Source organism: Impatiens glandulifera, chromosome 4 (assembly GCF_907164915.1).
Source record: "Impatiens glandulifera chromosome 4, dImpGla2.1, whole genome shotgun sequence".
In the NCBI taxonomy this organism is placed as follows: Eukaryota; Viridiplantae; Streptophyta; class Magnoliopsida; order Ericales; family Balsaminaceae; genus Impatiens; species Impatiens glandulifera.
This window is the reverse complement of record NC_061865.1, coordinates 14,856,378-14,878,926: the sequence shown is the minus strand read 5'-3', so window position 1 is coordinate 14,878,926 and position 22,549 is coordinate 14,856,378. Positions and strand designations below refer to the sequence as shown.

At 27.5% G+C, this 22,549-nt stretch overlaps 4 protein-coding genes and 1 non-coding gene across 5 annotated transcripts; all 5 read right to left on the bottom strand.

The window, feature by feature from the left end:
- Positions 1-939: 939 nt before the first annotated feature.
- On the bottom strand, positions 940-1,037 carry LOC124937129. Its single transcript, XR_007099240.1, has one exon. It is a non-coding gene; the product is annotated as a U6 spliceosomal RNA (small nuclear RNA).
- Positions 1,038-1,280: 243 nt separating this feature from the next.
- LOC124934121 (CCR4-NOT transcription complex subunit 9-like) lies at positions 1,281-4,944 on the bottom strand. Its single transcript, XM_047474592.1, has 8 exons — positions 4,684-4,944; positions 4,075-4,146; positions 3,140-3,229; positions 2,629-2,671; positions 2,193-2,299; positions 2,023-2,118; positions 1,677-1,937; positions 1,281-1,600 (listed from the first exon to the last, which is right to left on the bottom strand). The coding sequence occupies exons 1-8, from the start codon at positions 4,855-4,857 to the stop codon at positions 1,496-1,498; spliced, it is 948 nt and encodes a 315-aa protein (XP_047330548.1). The 5' UTR covers positions 4,858-4,944; the 3' UTR covers positions 1,281-1,495.
- Positions 4,945-6,942: 1,998 nt separating this feature from the next.
- LOC124934122 (pyridoxal phosphate homeostasis protein-like) lies at positions 6,943-10,446 on the bottom strand. Its single transcript, XM_047474593.1, has 7 exons — positions 10,146-10,446; positions 9,948-10,014; positions 8,126-8,172; positions 7,882-7,969; positions 7,660-7,790; positions 7,399-7,497; positions 6,943-7,303 (listed from the first exon to the last, which is right to left on the bottom strand). Exons 1-7 carry the CDS (start codon positions 10,365-10,367, stop codon positions 7,229-7,231), a joined length of 729 nt encoding a protein of 242 aa, XP_047330549.1. The 5' UTR covers positions 10,368-10,446; the 3' UTR covers positions 6,943-7,228.
- Positions 10,447-12,664: 2,218 nt separating this feature from the next.
- On the bottom strand, positions 12,665-13,623 carry LOC124936337 (autophagy-related protein 8C-like). The gene is made up of 5 exons (XM_047476829.1): positions 13,496-13,623; positions 13,248-13,303; positions 13,108-13,160; positions 12,904-13,022; positions 12,665-12,806 (listed from the first exon to the last, which is right to left on the bottom strand). Exons 1-5 carry the CDS (start codon positions 13,530-13,532, stop codon positions 12,712-12,714), a joined length of 360 nt encoding a protein of 119 aa, XP_047332785.1. The 5' UTR covers positions 13,533-13,623; the 3' UTR covers positions 12,665-12,711.
- Positions 13,624-14,482: 859 nt separating this feature from the next.
- On the bottom strand, positions 14,483-16,149 carry LOC124936338 (protein NUCLEAR FUSION DEFECTIVE 6, mitochondrial-like). Its single transcript, XM_047476830.1, has 3 exons — positions 15,922-16,149; positions 15,698-15,816; positions 14,483-14,688 (listed from the first exon to the last, which is right to left on the bottom strand). Exons 1-3 carry the CDS (start codon positions 16,071-16,073, stop codon positions 14,669-14,671), a joined length of 291 nt encoding a protein of 96 aa, XP_047332786.1. The 5' UTR covers positions 16,074-16,149; the 3' UTR covers positions 14,483-14,668.
- Between the last annotated feature and the right edge of the window lie 6,400 nt (positions 16,150-22,549).

Below are 22,549 nucleotides of genomic sequence, written 5' to 3'. Positions count from 1 at the left end.
AAAGGATAGCTTTTGAATTGGGTGGGTTAGCATCAGGCAGCATAAATTAGGTAACTATTATTGAAACTAAATAATTATATGCTAACAACTTTGATTTATCTATTTATTTCAACATATATTATGTACTTTCCAACTAACAATCATTTTTTAAACAACAATCATTATATCAAAAATGGTTGGTTGAGCAAAAATGACAAGAATAAAAACAAAATTATCTAAAGAAATGTTATATAAAAAAATATATTCGATTTATCTCAAGTAATAAATTCGATCTCCCAACCGGATCACAAACTTTCTAAAAACTGCTGTAAAATAGTAAAAATGATCCCTCTTATATCCTAGCGACAACAAAATGTGGGATATCCTTAGCCTTCTTGAGAAGTCCTAGGTTCGAGTCCGTCAGACAACAAGTTTTGCGCCTAGTTAAATGCTTAAATGTGTTTGCGGGCCATGTGTTTAACCCTTTGTGGCCACATTTAATTTTTACTCTTTTCTAGCCTAACGGTAACAAGAGATGGATACTTCCAACCTTCTTGAGGTCCTTGGTTCAAGCCCGTCAGACGACAAGTTTTATGTCTGGTTAAATGTTTAAGTGTGTTTGCGGGCTATACGTTTAATCCACGGGAATTAGTCGCACTCCATAAGAGAAACAGAACTCAACGTTCTAAAAAAAATTAAAAAAATAACAGAAATGTTCCCTCGACCTATGGAAGTAAAATAACAGTCAATACCGCTTCACGGATAGAAGGAAGAAAAAAATAGTAAAAATCGTTTATAGTCAACCCCAAAAAACAGTAAGAATTGATTATAGTCAACCAAAAACAACAAAATAGGCACTCATCCTCATTTCTACACTAAACAACTAAAAACAATCAAAGCCAAATCTAAAAAAAATATATAGTATTAATCTAAACAAGACATGAATTATTCAATATTTTTAAAATTTTGAATCATTTCATGATTTGTAAGTGTCGTTCTTGAGCAGGGCCATGCTAATCTTCTGAATTTTCAATATATAAAAATCTACACTAAAACATTCATTTATTTATCCCACAGAGCAACAAATTGAGAATGTGATTAATCAACTTCTAAGCCTCAGAAATCATGTAACAATGCACTACACTTAAAGAGAGTCCTAATCCATTCCTCTTATAGAATCACACATATTGAGTCTAACTCCAACTATGAAGCAAATCTAATTATTTAGTATTTGCAAGTTGCAAACTCTAATTATTACTAGACAGTTGCATATATAGTATAGAAACAATATATGACTTAAATACAAGTTGGAGAAAATACTACTATCTCAATAATATGATTATTTGAATTCAGAAGCAAGCCATAATAAGTAATATCTTATAAGATTAGAAAAACCATAAAATCTATGGGTAGGGTAGCAACAGCAGCTACACATTTGTACAAATACTCATATTCATTTGTACTACAAACATTCATTGTGTTCCAAAACAAGCCAACTATCAATTACCGTTTAATTTTAACCCAACATATGATCAAACCCTCCCCCAGCCTGTAATCCCAGCCGAGGTCCTTGTACATTTGTAAGCAACTGTTGGAGCCATCTCCTAGTTGTCGGATCATCCTGCAATTTGTTTATTTTTTCAATCATTTGTCGAAAAAAACTTTTACAGTTTTAAGTTTTAAGAATGAGGACTTACCCGAAGATAGCTGCTGAAGGAGCCATCTCTTAGCATGTCTGGGAGGCAACTTCTCAAAGCATCACGGGCCCTAGAGTTATCAGACAGTCGAAGGTAACACCGAATGATATGCTTCAGCAGACGAGATGAGGACTGGTCAGCCAAAGTCCCCACCATATTAGCCAAGACTCTACCCACAGCAAAAAAACGCTCTGCTGTAGTGCATATGTAATCAAGTCCCACATCGTCCAGGAGAATCTTTTGAACAATAAAAGTAGCTACCTACACACATAATACATAATTAGTCCAAGATCAGAAACATAACAAAAAAGAATGACTTCCATCAGTAGCATAAGTGTCACGCAACTGTTTTTGACAATTCGCTGCCCATCTCCATTGTACGAAGGCACAATGGTATTATTTCAGTTGAAAGCAGAAAACTGATGACCTCCGTTTCATCAACCTGAAAGAATAAATGCGTTTCAGTGTTTGTCGTGGAATTTTATTGAAAATTTCCTCATCCAAAAGAAAAGGTACCTTCACCAAGGCACCAATCACGCCTAAGCTAGTAAGCCTCAGATACTCGAAAGGCCTCGATTTGCTGGTTGTGTTAAGAAAAGGGTATAGGTACAAAGGAATGTGGGCTGTCATGTTAATTGAAGAAAAGGTCGGTCAGTACAATTGTCAACTTATAACATATTCAACAAATTTACGCATAACCCCATCCCCATCAAGAAAGCAAGAATTAACTTTAGCTGCACTTTCTTTTTCCTTTTTTATTTTCAAAAAAATAAAACTATAACTGCACTTTCCACACATACGCCACTAATAAAAGGTTGCATTATCTAAAAGTTATTGTATCTGCCTAACACTTTAATGACGTTATAATAGAAAGCAAGTGACAAAGATTCATGTGAAATGTACATGCCAAGCTTTTGAGTAGCCTAACATTATAAGATAAAGAAAATAATACCATTGAGGAAAGACATCCTTGTTTCTGGGTGAGAGGCCACACACTGAAAGCGACAAAAAAAAATATTACAGAACAATAGAGAATTGATCAAATAAGTCGTCATTTTAACTAATTATTTGGGGGAAATATTAGTCTAGTGAAGAAACAACATAGTATATCTACTTTTGATGATTTAACACGTATTTGATTAACTCTTGCCAACAGATGGCGCGACTTGTAGTGTAATGGTTTGTTTTTTCCCATGGTCAATACAACTTTCATGATGACGATGGATCAATGAAAGGATCCTCTTTTTTCAAACAAAACAGCGGTTGGTTGGGGTTTAATACGATGAAACATCACAACCTTAAAATGCAAAAGAGAAACCTGTGTGAAAGAGAGGGTGTTTGAGGAAAGTACAACAGATTTGAATATTCTGAACTTTAATATACAAAAAGTATATTGTGACATGCACAACAATGTTGATTAATGGAAACGTCATTTATTAAAGCTCGTTGGAGGAATAAAATACCTGAAGGAGGGCGAGTGCATTGCAAACTCGATTTGACTGTGCCGGCGTAAGATTTGGCGGTGATAAAACAGGGTATATGGAAACTATTTCCTGCAGAAGAATTGAAGCATTCACAATAATTACTTGTATGATAAAATATAAGAAGAAACCAAATACCAACTTCAAATGTAGGGAGCTTGAATAAATGCAGACTTCTTGCAAAGTAGTTGGAATTTTACGGGTTTCTCCAGTCAAAAACTTAGGGTGTGTTGGATAAAACTAAAAAAAAAAGTGTTGAATACTGAATTTTAAGTGCCGAATTAGACAAGTGTCTAAAATATAAATGATGAAGATGAAATATCTAGGAAGGTAACCATAACCCAACGGCCAATTATGTCATATTTCTCAACCAGATGTAGATCAAGATAAGATCACATTTAGAAACTGAAATTAGTTCGACACAGATTAAAACATTTAGTGATTTACAAAATCAAAAGTGTTTCCAAATAGGTTCTTATTTTTTGTGGTTTTTCCAAATTGGAACATGAAATTGGTCTTCACCAATTTGCTTCTTATAATCATAAGTATAAGATGTAAGATTTTCATTTCTCAGTAAATTATCATGTCAAACACGTATCAGACTGAAATAGTAAGATAGATATCTTTACTTAAACACACTTTAATGATTGAATCACTATTATTATTTGTTTTACTTCTTTATCAAAAAAATTTTAGTGCCTGATATCATGGAAACAACAGACAAATAGGGAGAAAACCGACCAAATTAGCACAAGTTATGACATTTGTTGCCATAAGTTACAATAAAAGTGACAAAAGAGGTGAAGCCACATTAAATCAGAGAAAGCATTTAAACCCAAAAGAGACCTTTGACAAGAACCATCAAAATGCTGAACTAAAAATTCAGTAACAAAGAAGAACAATGAAAATAACCATACCTGCAAGAGAGCTGCAATAGTGCCAAAAGAATTCCATAGTAGTGGAGCCAAATCTTGAAACAGTTCCCTCTTCTACAGACAAAATACATGATTAATGATCTATCATGGGTTGATCAGCCCAAATAATCTCAAACAAAGACACAATAAACACACATTTGTTCCTAGTTATGCTACAAGAGGAAAGGGAACAAACTAGGATACAACATAAATGGTGGTCATTCAATTATATATGCAATTTAAGTCCATATAAACAATTGACTTGAATCCAAGTTGTTGCCAAGTAGAGAAATGCAAAAAGTAGTTACTCCACAATTAGGGTTTCTCTCTAAATTAACCATTCCCTCAAGATTCAATATACATTGAAATGACTAATATTCTCATCTCTTAAGATTTCCCAGCATCAACAGTACCCAAATTACAACTAATTCGTGACAACACTGCATATTCCATGCCAAATAAGCTGAAAAACAAACCCCTGATAAATTCCCCTCAAAAAGAAACCATCTTTAAGTTTGTATCTAAATTTTGCAGGAACCCAGAACAATAGAATGATAGAAACGGGGGTTTCTGAGATAGAAAAGAAAAGGGTATCTAAAGTAGGAGAACCACCTTGGATAACTCGAGAAGGGCGTTCTCTCTAAGATCAGGGTTGCTAAGATCGAGTACCAACTGCTCAGCTGATTGCATCTTACGATCCTTGTTACCCTGACTCCCGGCGGCGGCGGCGATTGAGGAAAGTGAGCTAGGACCGCCGAACGGCGCGTTCATAGATAGATTGGCCATTGAAAACAAGCAATACGATATCCCCTTCGTTTTTTTCTCTCTTAGGATTCTTACAGACAGTCGTCACCGCAAAAGAGAAAAGAGAGAAGAAATGCAAGAGAAAGACATCTTTATATAATCAATAAATTCACATTTCAAAACATTTCCCAATACAAATTATTTTTTAAAACTTATAATTCTAATATAGACAAATAGTTACAGCAAAATAAAATTTGGAATTTCAACAGTTGATTTCTCTGTCTTTTCTTTCTTTTTATTTTTTTTTTTCATTAATTTTAAAATATATATTTAACACTTATTTATTTTTAAAATAAATAATGAAAAAAATTAATTCATTTTTAGTAACAAATTTGTCTCTTCCCCTGTATTAACTTATTCTATCATGTAATAAAAGAACATAAAAATTGATAAAAAAAAAAAACAATAAAATTGGATGGTAAAGATATATAAAACAAAAAACAAGAGTTGGTCCAATAAAGTTTGATTTGTTTAAATTTCTATTCTATAAAAATTTCAAAAGTAAACAAACATATATATAAGTTTGAACACAAAGGAAAGAAAATAGAGGAAAAAAAGTAGGAGTAATTTTATTAAATATACATAATTTAAGTCTATTGTATTTCCCATACAAAATATATAGCAACTTTGACTAACAAAAAATTAATTAATTTTCTATAATAATAATAATAATAATTAATTAATTATGTTGTATTTTTTTAAAAATTATGACTTATTTATTTAATATGTTAAGTTAATAAATTAGAATATAATTAAAAATTAAAAAGAGTTTTTTAATACAAGTAAAACGTAACTCACTTGTCGTAAAAAATTACAAATTTATAATCCCTTAAACATGATTTTAAATAATTAAACAACTTATTATAATAGTTAATCTACCTGTTTTAACTTTAAATTTTATTTAGGCCATTTTAATTGAGAAATAATCCTCTTAAAAACCAATCAGTCACTTCAAATATATTAATGAATTATATTTAATTTTTATTTTTTTTATGTCTATATAATTTTTATTTATATTTTGATATATATATATATTTATGTATATTTAAAAATAATATATATATATTAAAATTAAATATGATTTTTTTATTACTTATTTTAAATATATATAAATAAATTAGCTAGCTTAAAATATATAAATATATATATTTCAGTATTATTGGAGAGAAAAAGAATAATAAATAACTAGTTAAAATTTAAATTATTTTTTAATAAAAATACTAAATAATTTAATAAATAAAAATAAGAGAGAAATATTAATAAGATGAGCAGTATAATGTCATCTCATTCAAGATATTAGTTGTAAATGTTTGGCTTCCACTGTATATTATAACTAAAGTTAGTTGATTGAATGAGAAAGACCAGCTTTTAAAATTGTTTTTATTTTATTTTATTTTATATAATTTAATAATAAAAATTTGGAAATAAATAGTGATGATACTCATTCTTATTTCTAACTTTTCTATAATATTAACTCATATGCTATATCATTTTGGCTATAATATTAGTTTGTTTTGATTATAATCTTAAGTCAATAATGTGATATTACGTTATTTTTTTTCTTAAATTTCTTCTTATAATCTCATGGGCATAAATTGAAATTGTCCTTTGAAAGTAGGACATACCCTTTTAATACATAAGCAGAAGAAAATCCCTGATAAATTATTGAACAACCACAATTTTTAATCATTGGATTGAAAATGAATTAAAAACAAAAAAAAAAATATTTTCAAATATTAAGTACTTTTTCATTATAAATATGAAAGAGAAAAAATTGCACAATCTAAGTATCTAACTATAAAAAAAATGAAAAAGAAATTTTGATTTTACAATAATGTTATTCCAATGATCCTTCTAAAATTTGAAAGTTAAACTTTTTCATATTCTTTACTTATGGGTATTATCATCAAGTATATTTACCATACAAATATTAAGTTAAACTCGTATATCATCATTGATTTTTTCGTATATCATCATTGATTTTTTCTTTATTTCACATTCTATATCATTGATATCGATATATAAGCGCAAAAATTTGTTGAAACGATAAGTGTTATACTTAGATAATAATGAACATTACAATTACAAGAAATTATAAAAATCTTATCCAATACAATTTAAGAGTATCTCTATTCAACCTTCTATATCTCAAATTTATAGAATTAAACTTTCCCATATTCTTTGCTTATGATATCCTATATTATAGAGGTAATAATTCTTTTATTTTCAATATAATTTTTGTATTGTAACAAAATAAAGATGACAATTGTTACAATTTACAAACAAGTGATTAACATTGTATAATTTCCTTTCATTACATATATATAAGAGTGTGTTGTTAGTTACTAACACATCACTTCTTCATTGGGTATTCTCTAGGACCGAATATTGTCGATCCAATTCTCACATTGGTGCTGCCCATTTCAATCTGCAGTGTTTCAATCGAGTCTCGTAAGTGTCAGAGTCGTAAATAACAAGATTACACACATATTATTAAAAATCTATGCAAACATTTCATCTTACAGCTTGCTCGAAATCACCCGACATTCCCATCGATAGTTCACATTGATCTTCCATCATTCCAAGTGCTCTGCAGACCTCTGTTCGACAGTCTGATAGCCTCTATTGCATCAAAAGACATCCACAAGTGCTCATATTAAAACAAGAGACATGTTGATGACGAAAATAAAGTTAGATCCAGATCCAGATCCAAATTATATTACAGTATGAGATGCATGATTTGTTTCTTCAATACTTGGAAGATTGAAAGTAGGATAATTTTACCTTGAAATTCTGTGGGGTTGATGAATAATCCGGCATTCCTATTGTCATTAAGCCAGAGAAATCAAGATTATGACAACTCAAAACATGTTTCACAAGATCTACGCACTTTGACGGATGAATACCAGATTTTGCTGCAATTACAAAACAACGATTCATTTAGAAAGCTGCAATGGGTATGCAATAATACTCACTTATGTTAATATGAAGAATGGTACCACCCACATTCTTCACCACTGGTATTCACTTGGACCAAAACCTTCAATGGCTTTCTTCCAATGCTTGAGACTGCACGATCAAGATGATTTGCAACCTGTCTATCCAAATCCGCAAAGATTATCTACCAAGGAGCATCTCAATTCATAGAGACTCGAAAACTAGTATTTTTATTTTTTTTCTTTTATTAGTAAACAAACCAACAAATAGTATTGGCCCTATAGAAATGAGGAATTGACATGGAAGCATTTACCTTCTCATTGTCGACTCCCTCAACCATGGCTAGATGTGGAACCGCGGCTACAGAAGAAAAACTAAAGTTTTTACACAAACTACAGTGATAAGTGGTCAAGTTTTCTTGACAATTGCCATAAACATGCAATCTAACTGATGCAAATACAAATTTCTTATATGTTTGTGAAGAATAAGAATTATACTCTCAGAGATAGATAATGAAGGCTCCAATTAGCTAAGTCAACACTTGGGAGAGTTCAAAATTATTGGTGTCAAAACATAGCTCTTCTTAAGAAATTTATGAACAAATTGATCAAATAATTAGAAGTTTCGTTTGGGGGGGAAAGGGTAAAGATGGAAATAAGGTTAAATGGAAAAAAATGTGCAAACCAAAACAAGAAGGAAGTTTAGGATTAAGGAGTTGTGAGGAATGAATAAAATTTTACTAATCAAACACGTATGGACAATTGCTACTAAGCAAGAATCACTATGGGTAAAATGGATACACACTATATTCACTAAAGAAAACAGTTTTGGCAGTTTTAATATTAGAAGAGATGTGTGGCAACTTTTACACAAAAATTCTTTAATCTTAGAAAAGAATGCTGAAATTAATGGAATTTAAGATTGGAAATGGTAAATCTTCATCATGTTGGTTGGACTTCATGACATCGATTCATCCTTTGGTTAGACTTAGCCTTCTTAGGAAAACTAATGACAAATTGAGAAAATTCATGAAGATTGATGATAAATCATGTCCACTTCGCTAACAGGGAGTAGCAAACATAAACCATATTTTCTTTGAATATCAGTTTTTTTTTTAACTTGGACTAATCTTAATATTTGCATGTTCATTGATAATGTTCCTAAAACTTGGGATCAAGTTAAATGATGAATTGTAATGAGACGTAACAAAAAAGACCTTTAATCCCTTTGTAACATGTTTGTATAAGATATGAAGTGAAAAAATGTAAGATGCTTTGGGGGAGAAAAGGAGAAGCGAATAGAAAGTTTGGAGAGACATTCAAAATAGTATGAAAATTTTAGTTGGAAATGGGAAGAAAACTCCTAATTCATACAATAATTAGTTATTTTATAAGATTTGGGGTATGGATTCGGATCACATTTAGCCCTAAGCAGTAAGCAACTTATTGGTTTTTGGAGCATTGAATTTTGGGGATTAAAAGATGTTTTAAAGGCTTATTCAAAACAAATTGAGTGGAGGGTTTGTTTTCTCCAGCTTGTTTGGTATTTTTGGGTAGTTAATCAATGAATCGAAGTAGGCCTTACTCATTGAGAAGATTTTGTGTGGCTTGAATGTTGGCTCGTCCACTGCGTATTAGACAAGCATGTTTTGGGTCAACTTGATAATTATTTTGAGCCAAAGTAGGAAACTCAAAATGAAGTATGATGATTAAGCAAAAAGTCATGGTTTGTCACTATCTAGCCTAAGGGTTTGTCTCAATTTAGGTTGTTTGAGTTCAATGAGTAGGAGAACTGTCCATTCTTTATTTGATAAGCGAGTTACCATTATGAGTGAAGAGATTGTCTTAACCATAATACGTGTTACATGAATTACATGATATACGAAAAATCTCTTTCCAAACTCATTTAGTTCGCTATAGGATTCTTTCTTTGAATGTGATTTTGTTTGTGGGGAGTAACATCATAGACAATATTGCATATTTTTTACATGAGTGAGTAATGACTAACTCATATAGCATACAAAAATGCATTCATATAGAAAATTAAAAGAATTCAAAAAGACTAAATCCTAGTTAATCTAACAGGGAATTCTCAATAGACGACAGTGAAGAATATTCTGAATACTAATGAGTTACCTAGAAGAGATTTCGCTTTATTGCTTTGCAAATGCCCAACGAAATGCCATTCAATATCATTCGGCAGCTAACATAAGCAAAACGCATACAATATATCAGAATCAACGAACCTAAATGATTGCAAACAGTCAAAACTCTTTTCCATTTCAGATTCAGTGTAAATGTGTACTCAAATCATTAGAAGAAAGGAACGATTACTTGAGGAGCCTTCTCCACGATCTCTTGGACGTAATTTTCGCCAAAACAACGGTAGCCGGAGTCATAGACTTGTTCGATTAGAGAAATAGGTTTCGTCTTGCTAACAGCAACGACTCTCACATCATCGGCACGACGGCCAGACCTCTCCGCCGCCTGTCGGACTCGGTGGAGAACGGTTCGAAGAGCCGTCACGGCGACTCCTTCCATAGCCGGAGCAGCCATCAGAAGGTAGTATTTCCGATCAGCTTCACCTTTTGGCTAATCTTGAATTTGAGGTTGCTTATTGCAGGTTTATCTTACCCTTCAAATTCGAGGCTGGTGATATAACTGATATTCATATATTTATCTTTGTCTTTTCTCTATTTATTTATTAAGAGAATAATTCAAAAGTTATATATAAAAAATTAATTTATAAATAATAAATAAAAATATTTAAAAATATAGAAAAAAAATGTCAAATTAACTTTTAAAATTTTAAATATTAAAGGTTAAGTTTGAAATATCTCTATATATTATTTTGATTTAAATTATTTTTTATATATTTACTTTTGTTTAAAATTATTCTTTATATATTTATTTTTATTTGAATTTATACTATAAATTATTTAAAATATTATAAAATAATTAATTAATTTTTAAAATATGCACAAATTCATTTTATAATTATATCCATATATTTTTGAAAGTCTTACTAGAACAAAACTTTTGTATTCGTATTAAGATAACTTCTTAAACTAAATTCTCAAACGACAACGACAACGGATCTACACTGTTTAATTTTAAACGATTATGTTATAGACTAAGGCGACGACGATTTTGTTATTTATTTGTCTCATTTATATTTAAATATTGTGTGATTTCATTTATATTTAAATATTGTGTGATTTTGTTGTGTATTCAAAATTATCTTTAAATAATAAATAATATTGATATTAAAGGAAAAAAATGTTAATAATCATATAGTTAAAATCTAAATAATATAGACATTACAAAATATAAATATGATATTGTATACAAAATTGTAAAATTAAAAAAAATTTAGTTATATTTTTAATGATACTGAATTAGAAGTGAGAATGAATTAATTTTATTTGAAGAAAAAAAATAAGTTATAATCAAATTTAAAAAATAAAATTTTAATTGAAATTTTAAACTATAATTTTAAATTAGTTATTAAGAGTGTTAAAATTTTGACAATATAATATAAATGGTTAATACTTGAAGTTAAATTATTTATTTATATTTTTTCAACAAAAATAAATATAAAAAAAATAATTTCAAACTAATTATATATAGAAAATATTTAAAACTTAATTAAAAGTACACAAAAACATTAAAAACATCTAATAAATTAAATTAAATAAACTATTATACTATTAAACTTCACATTGTTTGGCGCTAATATTTTACAATTTTAGGAATTACAAATATAGTTCAAATTTTATAAAAAAAAAAATACATTTATAAAAAAATTAAAAAAACAAATAAATAAATTAATATAATTAATTTATTGTGTTATTTATTCTTTTTAATTAATTTTATACTTAATTATATCTATAAATAATAATATATAATAAATAGTACTATAAATTTACAAAAGTTAAAATTTTAAAAACAAATCAATAATCATGTATTTTAAAAGTTGTCTAATATAAATTTAATATTTATATAAATAAAGACATCTATTTTGAATTACTATTTTATAGTTTCCCAAATGAAATTGTAATTCAATTAGATTTCACCTATTCAAACATATTTGTATAAAAATAAATATATTTACTCTTTTTAAAAGTTGATTAATATAAATTTAATATTTATATTTATATAAATAAAGACATCTATTCATTCCAAAAATATAAGAATTGAAATAATTACTATTTTATAGTTTCTCAAACATAATTCAAATGAAATTGTAATTCAATTCTCATATAATTAGATTTCACCTATTCATACATAATTATATAAAAATAAATATATTTACTTTTTTTAAACCATTTAATTTCAAATCTTTCCATTTTTTTAGATAAATTTAAGTAGTCTAGAGCTTCCAAGGTAAATAAATAAAAAATAGTTTAAATGCTGATGACAAAAATTTCCATGAAAATCTAATCTCCCAATCTAACTAAGTGAACATCCATAATTCAAAATTAACTATTTGCTTCACAAATAAGTTATTTAACTAGCCTAACAATTAAGTTGAATTGATATCAAACATTAGTTTATTGATAAACTATTAACAAATAAACTAAACCGAAACCACTCCTAGAACTAAACATCGAATATTTGTAGGCCAAAAGAGAATATTAATGCAAAAACGATTACTCTATACCCCTTAACAAAGAAGAACTTTGTGTCTATGTAAGAAAGGAATTATACCAGTTCAATTCATGTAAAGTAGAAATGTGTCAAATATATTTACAAATCATCATTCTTAATAGGTAATAATGAGGAAACTTCAATAACAGCTGAAATATTACCCTAATTGTATACACATTCCTGTCATATTTTCCTCCAAAGTCATTTATTATTCACACATCTTCAATCTCTCCATTATCCACATCCCTTTTCAGTATGATCCAAACGTGTTTTCGCCACTGTAAGTCATGTAAAGAAACCCATCTTCATCTTTGTTTTCTTCATAAACTGTATACATCATAGCAGCTGTATAGGAAATTCCCCAACATGGTATTAATCAAATAACCAAAAAGAATCATCAAAAGGGGAAAGAAAGAACAAACGATTTGATCCAATTCCTCACCTGTGGAGGGCAAAGTGTTCTTAACAAAGATAAATATAGCCTTCTCAGAACTTAGCTTAATCCTCTTACGAACAACATACACAAACTGACCAACAGTCAAATCAGAAGGAACAAGATATCTGCAAATTTGGTTTTGTTCATTCAAGAAAATGCATCAAATCAAAGGTAAATTCAATTGAAAAACCAACCAACCAAATAACTTACTTCTTCTTATCAATGTCAGGAATATCACTTCTGTCTGCTTTCTCCACAATAACCTACACAAAAGGAACCACAAATCGCAGCTTGTAAAGATAAGATAACTTCAATTGAATCATATTATGAAAACAGAGAAGAATTCAGACAGGAATTCTATCTGGGTATTTCTCCCTGATTCGTGCAGCTTCAGCCTGTCTCTTTCCTGCAAGAATTCAAACAAGAACTTCATATAATCTAGAAGTCAACAATCGAGCAAACCCTATCTTAATGATTCAGAGGGAATTACAATCAATATGATTCAAGAAAACATTGAATAGTGAGAGCACGATCAATACTAGGAATCGATCAATAGATCATTAGATAAGATGAGAATATGAAGAAAAGGAGAACCGACCGAGTGGATGTTCTGACTTGAAGGAACTATTCGCCATGATAATCCTGATAGAAAGGATTAGGGTTAGGGTTTTAATAATTTTATGAACAGGGAAACAGCTAAGAGAGATGGAGAGAGTGGTGGGCAAGAAATCAAATTATTAAAAAGGAAAATTAATAGTAAACGGGTCAATTTTAATTAATTATTAATATATATATAGTATTATAAATTATTAATGAGACTATTCAAAAACAGGAGATTTTTTAATGTAGGATTTTTCTTTCTTCTTTTTAAATAATTCTTTTGATAAATTATTTAAACTAAAATATTATTTATAATTAATACTTCAAATAAATAAATATTAAAGAAAAAATAATTATTTTTTTAATCATTAGTTTAAATAATTTGACTTGTAAAATGACATAAGCTATGAGGTATTGATTTATTTTTTATTTAAAAAATGATTTATTTTATTATTATAGTATTAATTATCAAATTAAATAATTCATCAATTAAAATATTATTACATTATTTTATTAGGTTTTAATTTAAAATATAAAAACATTTTAATAATTAATCCTAAAAAATCATAAATAACACACCTTTAAGTTAAAATCGAGAAAATAAATATATTTAAAAAAACATTATCATATTCCATCAAAATGAAATATAAAAGATGGTGCAAAAATAAGAGCTGAATAACATCAAATTTATTATGAAAATCATTTCAAAATAAATGTGATAAGATCTTTACTAAGATATTAAAGCTCTAATTTATGATCGAGTTAACAACATCAAAAAATCGAAAAAAATTACAGATTTTTGTTCATTTCATCATCCATTAATTCTCAAAAAGCTCAACTCCAAACTTACTTATTTGCTCCAGCAATCCAAGCATTCATCAAACGTAGTCGAAAGCTGATGATGATGAACAGATCTAATTAAAGTTTTCACTTAAACAATAATTTCAGAGATATAGACAAAACAAAACAAAACAAGATCATAGTACAAAGGTAGTCTTAAATTGTCACTTATTTCAAATACAATATCTTCTATTTGGAGTTGTAAATTTACAACTCATTAATTCAAGATTCACTATAAAATCCCAACACAACAAACTAATTTGTGACCTTACATGATATAAAGAAACTTTAAAAAACAAAAACATCCCCATGATTCTTTGCACATCCATCTTCATCTAGTCTTGTCAATGCCTACACAACAGCAGCAAAAAATCGCTCATTTCCATCAAAACAAGAAGATGGTATAACTAGAAATAAAGGGAAACTGTTCAATTCTTAGGGAAAAAACCAAGCGATCCTAGGATACCAAAAAGTAACATGATCACCAAAATCGAGAATTCTTTAAACATTGCCAGCTTACTTTATAACTTCTGGAAGGACTAACTTACCAAAATTCAATTGTGCAAAAATTCACGAGGGAGATTCCTATATGTTTTTGTTAGATACCTAAAACCAAGGAAGCAATATATGGGTCAAGCAGCCTAATCACAAAAAGTATAAGAATGTTGCATATCCATGGATATCATATAGTTGTTATACATTACAAAATCCATCATATTTGCATCTTCAAGGAAGACAAAAGACACATAATTTCTTCTCAAGTATTAATTTCATATATTGGCTTTAAGTGGGGGACATTACTCAACGAGGGATCGTGCTAACTTCCTAAATAAATAAAAAATCTCAAATTTGAGGCTTAGAATCGATCATTCTCCATCATATTTATATCTTTAAGGAAGCCAAAAGACACGTAATTTATTCTCAGGTATTAATCACAAATCAAAGATTGGCTTTAGGTGGGGGTCTTGACTATTGGGATCATGCTAACTTTCTAAACTAAACACAAAAAGTCTCAAAGATTGGGTGCTTAGAATCAATCATTCTCCATCATATATGAACCATAATGGAAACCAAAAGACACAAATCAAAGATTGGCTGCTTAGAATCGACCATTCTCCATTTTGACATTCAATTTCACCAAAGGGATCCATAATTATGTATTCTGGATCAATAATCAAGAACGTGGAAAAAGGATTTAACTGATTTACAGCTATTGTTTCATAAGCTATACATTTTCTTCACCTTATGTAGCAGAGTTTTACAGAATCAGCTAAGCACATCATATGAATTGATCAAATCAACAATCTAATCAACCTACAAGGAACAAGCTATACGAAGAAATCAAAAACTGCAATTATACCTTCAGGAAGCCGGCCGTAACAATGAGAAAGAGAAAGCATGGAAGTCATCAATGCCGAAGCAGTTGCAGTATGAAACGGTTGTAAAGTGTCGAGACACGCACTCATTTCAGCTGGACATCTTCAAAACAAAATTCAGTTTTCAATAAAATCGTGTTTCTACAACATTGTAACAACATATGGAAATCGTATAGAAATGTAGCGGCAGAAAAATGAAAACACGGACCTGAAAATCCGATTAGATAGCGGGCTCTTGCTCGGGAGACGAAATGATGAGCTGGTAGGTTTTGTCCCCGAGGCGATCCTGGACGCAGCATTCCGAACAGAACTCGACCGGAAAATGGATCTTGCAGCAGCGGATACGGCGGGAGCTGCCATGGATGAACTCTGAAACTGTGTAGAATAGGAGAAAAGAATAATCTGGCTGAGTTGACGACTAAAACCCTAGGTAGTGTTTGGTTGACGTGTTAAAAGTGACCTAAATCCAGCTATTGTTACCCTTCATTATTTACAAATTTTAATATTTCAAACAAATATTGAACTGTTAAATTTGGGTCATTTAAAAATTCAGAACTCTTTTTTAAACCTTATACACTTTTGGCCCTTTGGGTTCTTTATGGCTAAAACTATACAAAACCAAAGTTGTTTTTGTTAATTTCTTGTTACTTATATTATTATATATGTGATAGATAAATAAAAAATTTAATGCCCAAGGAAATGAGGATTTTGATTACTAATTTTCTAAATTTTGCTAATAAAAATTAGGGGACAAACCAATCGAATTAAGTCGAATAATATAAAAAAAACGAACAGTCGAACTTGAAAATATGAACAATATTTGAATTTGTTTCAAAGTTCGAAAATTCAATAAATTTTTACTCAAATACGATTTTAAGCAAGTTAAATTCGATTCAAATTATTTGAACTTTGATCAAACCATATTGGACTATAACTCTAAATATATATACTAAAATATATAATACATAATATAATAAAAAAAAAGATAAATACTATATAAAAATTCTTGAATGGTCCATAACAATGGAACAAAATGTTTTAGCTCGAGTTTGGTTTGAAATATTATCGAAATATTGAAATTCGACAATTTCAAATTTGAATCAAATATATATCAAAACAGCATAAAAAACTCGCGATTTGACTGTTTCGTTTGTACTTTTAATAAAAATCTTCGCTAGAGATAGCTAACTAAATTAGTGACACAAATATTTTATTTATTTATAAATTTTACATAAATAATAAGTTAAAATATTGAAAATTTGAATTTAACTCTTAAAAAATACCAAATTTAATAATTTTGATATTTCTAGAATAGTAAATAAAAAAAATATATTTTAATTACTAAAATACCCTGTAGAAAAAGAGTATAAATAACTAGGTCAAGTTTCATTTTAACATAGATAAAAAAAAGCCCTAAGAACTCGATAGTGTCGGAGGCTCACAGAGAGGAGGTTTCTGAAGGCGGTTGCCATTCTCTGTCGCCGGAAAATATAAAATCCGGTCATCGGAGCCGATGATTTCATCTAAATCTCAACAACCTTCTTTGAGTGTGTGCGTTTCTCTCCAATTTCTCTGAAATTGGAAGAAATATTAAAAAAAAAACATATATATATATATAAAAATGCTTGGCGAGTTTGTGTATGCGTCGATGATCCAAGGTGACTACAAATCTGTCGCCGGATCTTACACCATCACAATCAGCAACATTTGTTACGGGATTAATGCTAGTTTGATTCAGCGTTATTCATTTACTGTTCAAAACAGAGGCTATGATGATATTTCTCTCGAGTTCAAAGGGCGGGACGGCGAGGATCGGTGATCCGTGCCGTGGCGAGGTAACTTTAATTGTTGCAGCCATGGTTGGGAAAATCACCGTTTCTCGTTCGTCTTTTTTACAGATCTGAGCCTTCTATTTCTTTCTGTCTTTCTCTGATTTTGATTTTCTGTTCATTGGAGTAAATAGATCTGACAAATCAATGCGATTGTTACGATAGATCTATAGTTTTTGGATGGTTTCTGGTTCTCCGGTTAGCCGGAGCGCCGGCGATTGCTTTTGATCAGATCTCTGAGCCCTAATATTATTTGGGCTTGAATTGGGCCTCTTTTGTTGTCGGGTTTAATTAGGTTTGCATATTAATTAAACATCATGATAGAAGGAAGCAAAAGAGTTTTTAATTTGTTGGGAAAATATTTTAACTAATTAATAAAATAAATGAAGTTTTTAATTTGTTGGGAAAATATTTTAACTGATTAATAAAATAAATGATTGAATAAAAATGAAAAATAAAATACTTAAAAATAATCATGGTTTTTATTTATTGTTTTTAATAAATAAATAAAAACATTATTTACAATTTTTAATATTTATTACTTAAATATCTTTTTTATTTCAATTAATATTGCAAATAATTATTATGTTTGGTTTGGATTATTTTTTTATTATGTTTGGTTTGGATTATTTTTTTATCAAAAAATTTTCAATTATTGATGTGGTTTTTTAAAAATGTTCACATCTTTGAAAACATAATAAATTAAAACATGAAACTGTATGAACCAGCTTTTATATTTAACTGAAAATATAAAATAATTTTATATATAATCTTTAATTTTATTTTTAAGAAATATAAGTCAAAAGTTAATTGTCTAAATTTAATTAATAATTTATTTATATCACAAAATTAATGTGAAAATAATATTTAAAAAATAAATATTTAATAATTAAAAATAATAAAAATATTTATATAATGTATTATGTAGTTCAAAATTTTATATTAAATGGGGGAGTGATAGTAATGACGTGTCATTAGTTAAAAAAAATGTGTGAGAAATAGACACATGTCATTTGCTTTCCCAATAATTTCTAAGAAAAAAAAAAAGTAAAAAAGAAAAAATTAGTGCTATGTAAATATGTAATGGAGGAGAACTTGGTGATTTGAGAAATTAGTGCTATATATATATATATATTCTCAAATAAATTGTTAAGTTATTTTTAAATTATTAAAAATTTAATAAACACATCTAATTCAATTTTGTTATAAATAACAAATTATATTATTAATTAAATTGAAATAAAATAAAAATAAATAAAAATGTCAAACATAATAAATTAGTCTTGTTTAAAAATGTTCTAATTCACCGGATGAGCTTACACAAATTTTTTTTATCTAATTTTTTTTATTTTTATTTTTTTTAAATATCTTATAATAATAAAATAATATTTTTAAATATGTGTTAACAATTTTTATTATTAATTTTTTTCAAAACAGTATAATAAAAATATATTTCAAGTAGATTATGATAATAATTATAGAGAACAATGTCAATATATATATGGGGCAAAACTTATTTCTTATACTTAATTAATTATTTTAAAATTAAAATTGGTTTTAGAATTTGTTTTGCAAACCCTAAATAAGAAAGAGAGTATAAATAGATAGATCAAGTTTCATTTAAACCAGCCCCAAGAACTCAATAGAATTGAGGCTCACAGAGAGGAGGTTTTTGAGAGCGGTTACTCCTCTCCGTCGCCGGAAAACATCAAATCCGGTCATCGGAGCCGATGATTTCATCTCAATCTCATCAACTCTCTTCGAGTGTGTGCGTTTCTCTTCTAATCTCTCTGAAATTAGAAGAGAAAATTTAAAATAAAAAAAAATTATATGTTTGTGTTTGTCTTGAAGATCCAAGGTGACTCTAATCTGTCGCCGGAGTTTACAACATCACAATCAGCACCAGATATGGATGAAGAATTACATTTGTTATATGGATGATTGGTATTTTCCATTATCAATAACTTATGATAGTTTCATTCAACATTATTTATTTATTTATTTATTCATTGTACAAGTTTGAGGCGGTGATGATAGTTCTATCAGAGTTCTAAGGGGCGGATCGGCGGAGATCGGTGACCCGTGCCTTGGCTAGGTAACTCAAATTGTTGCAGCCATGGTTGGGAAAAACACCGTCTCTTGTTCGTTCTTTTTACAGATCTGAGCCTCCAATCTCTTTCTTCTTTCTCTAGATCTGTTTTTTGTATATCTTTTTACAAATCAAAGCGGCTGTTAGTTACTATAGATCTACTAGCCTGACTTTTTTCTCTGTTCTCCGGTTTGCCCGTGCCGGAGATTATTGAATCTCAGATCTACTAGTTTGTCTTGTTTCTCTTTTTCTTTGCTTCTCCGGTTAACCGGAGCAGGCGGTTATTTTTTTCAGTGAAACCTGTCTGATTGAACCCTATATAAATTTATTTTTATATTTTCAGATAAATTTTATAGGGTTTTTTATTTACTAAAAAAAAAAAATTATGGTTCAATGGAATAACTAATTTCAATGTTAATTTTAGACTTATTATAAAATCGTTAAACCAATTTAATATGAACTGAAAAATATATTGTTTTAAACCAATTTTTGGTTGGGTATAAAGTCGACTAAGATTAAAATGAAGAAATATAAGAAATTTTATTGAATTATTTGTATTTGAATTTGACTTTTATATCTGAATAAAAAGTAGTATAATAGAAGTTTAAAAGTGTAACAATTTGTTATAAATATTTGATTGAAAACGACTCCTTTACATCATATTTTGTCATTAGTTTTTGAAAGTCAGCCGATTCCGTCACCAAAATCGGGGCACATGTGTATGTGGTGTTAAATAATATAAACACAATGTTAAAAAAAAAATAAGATACAATGTAAAATAGTATTGTGCTGATTTGTGACGTGTTAAATAATTTATTAATATATATGTTAACTTTATATATTTAGTTTTTTCTTATATAATTTATTTATATGTTTTTTTTTATTTTATAATTTGTATTAATATTGTTTTTAAGTATCATGAATTTATAATAATGAAAAAAAAAATAACAAAAATATTTTTTTAAAAATAAAACACAAATTAGGAAAAATAAAAATAATAATCTATTAAAACGTTTTTGTATGTTTATAAATAAATTATTAATCTATATTAATTTTATTATAATTTTCTCTAATTAAATAAAAACAAATATTAAGTTAAATTTATAAAATTAATAAATATATATATATAGTATTGAAAAAGTTTAAAAAATAGTATAAAAAGAAATTTTCTAAAAATGTAATTAATGTTTGATGTGATAATTATTATAATTTAAGTTTTAAAATATATTTTTAAGTTGAGGTTCCTTAAAATAAATTTATAAATATGAATATCAAACAAATATAATGTACTATAATTTATATAGATTGTTTGTTAATATTTTTATATTTAAGAATAATTGAACATATAATATATAATAAGAATATGATTAAGAAATGTGTGGAGTGAAATTAATATGATCTATAAAAGTGATAATTTAGTTAGGAGGGTGTATTATTATAGAAAATTATTAATATTTATAACAAAATTAATATATATATCCCATTCTCAGTTTTACTATATTCTATTTAATTAAAAAATATAAATTATTATTATTTTAATATTTTTTTTAAATATATAAAATATTTAAGTATATCATAATTTAATAAAATAATAAAAATAAAAATATTTAAATTTAATTAACTATATTAATTACATTTAAAAATAATAAATAAATTAAATATTTCAAACTTTTTAGGATAAACTTACAATATTTCTCACCACATTCTCAAAATATAATTTTGTTAGGTAGAATTACAAATATAAAATTATCAATATTATCATTAATATAACATATTTATCGAATAATACATGACATAATTTTATTAAAATATTTCATATTTAACATTTTTTTAAGGATTTTAAAATAAATTTGTGTATAAAACTATTATTTTTAACTTATATTTTTCATTTTAATTAATTTATTATAAATATATAATATTTAAAATTAATTATGCAAAAATGACTATATTATTATTAATTATAGTAATCATTATTAAAAATTAATTTTCTTAAAATTATTAATAAATATATTTTATTTTAAATTAATATATAATTATATTATAAATCATTAAAATCTTTCTCTAAATATTTTATAACTAAATTTATAAATGAAATATATATATATATATATAATAATAATAATATGAATTGTTAATCAAATTCAAAATAAAATTATTTTCTGAAATATTTTATTTTAAATTATTATTATTTGCCTGACTTAATTAGTATTTATTGGATAAATATTTAAATAAAATTAATTATAAATTTATTTATATAAAATTAAAAATAACACCATTTAATTTTCAATTTTTATTCCTCCAATATAAAATTGAATATCAGTTAAAAAATAATAAGAGGAAAATTCCTCAACCAAACGTTGAAAAGAACCTTAATAGAATGTTCGCCTAGTCAGAATAAGAGGGATGCCATGATCGTTTTTGAACAGTTACGTTCTTTTATGCAAGATTTACACTTAAAAATTAATCTGAAAAAATAAATATATTTAGGCAGTTTTTTTATGAGTTATTCTCTTTCTTACTTAGATCGTTTATATCATCTATAGTGTTTTAATATTTTATTGTTTAAATATTTTATACCATTAATACATTATACATAGTCATCTTGAATACAATTTATCTTGTAGATGCAATAAAATGACTTGTTTTTTTATAAAATTTATTTATTTTTTTGTTTGAAGAAAATAGTTAGACCCACCTACATTTACATATGAGCAATATTCTCCCTAACAATTTTTAATGAATTGTTTTTTAAACCAACTTTAAAGGAAAATATATAGGTTGTAGTAACATTATATATATATATATATATATATATATATATATATATATATATATAAACATCTGCCTAAACTAGACCACACTCTGCAGCAAATAAGAGAATATTAGACCTTAACATTCTTTTAGTTTATGTCAAATTT

Bases quoted from the DNA above. Each gene is read 5' to 3' on its own strand.
- LOC124934122 (XM_047474593.1), bottom strand. From the start codon at position 10,367: ATGGCTGCTCCGGCTATGGAAGGAGTCGCCGTGACGGCTCTTCGAACC. The intron at 7,970-8,125 runs GTAAATGCTTCC...TTGGATAGACAG, and splicing joins AGGGAGTCGACAATGAGAAG to GTTGCAAATCATCTTGATCG. The intron at 7,498-7,659 runs GTAAAATTATCC...TTGATGCAATAG, and splicing joins CAACCCCACAGAATTTCAAG to AGGCTATCAGACTGTCGAAC.
- LOC124934121 (XM_047474592.1), bottom strand. From the start codon at position 4,857: ATGGCCAATCTATCTATGAACGCGCCGTTCGGCGGTCCTAGCTCACTT. The intron at 3,230-4,074 runs GTATGGTTATTT...ATTCTTCTGCAG, and splicing joins CTATTGCAGCTCTCTTGCAG to GAAATAGTTTCCATATACCC. The intron at 2,119-2,192 runs GTACCTTTTCTT...TTATTCTTTCAG, and splicing joins TGATTGGTGCCTTGGTGAAG to GTTGATGAAACGGAGGTCAT.
- LOC124936337 (XM_047476829.1), bottom strand. From the start codon at position 13,532: ATGGCGAATAGTTCCTTCAAGTCAGAACATCCACTCG. The intron at 13,304-13,495 runs GTCGGTTCTCCT...GAATTCTTGCAG, and splicing joins CAAGTCAGAACATCCACTCG to GAAAGAGACAGGCTGAAGCT. The intron at 13,023-13,107 runs GTAAGTTATTTG...CCAAATTTGCAG, and splicing joins CCTGACATTGATAAGAAGAA to ATATCTTGTTCCTTCTGATT.
- LOC124936338 (XM_047476830.1), bottom strand. From the start codon at position 16,073: ATGGCAGCTCCCGCCGTATCCGCTGCTGCAAGATCCATTTTCCGGTCG. The intron at 15,817-15,921 runs GTCCGTGTTTTC...TTTGTTTTGAAG, and splicing joins CTATCTAATCGGATTTTCAG to ATGTCCAGCTGAAATGAGTG. The intron at 14,689-15,697 runs GTATAATTGCAG...GCTGTTGTGTAG, and splicing joins TTACGGCCGGCTTCCTGAAG to GCATTGACAAGACTAGATGA.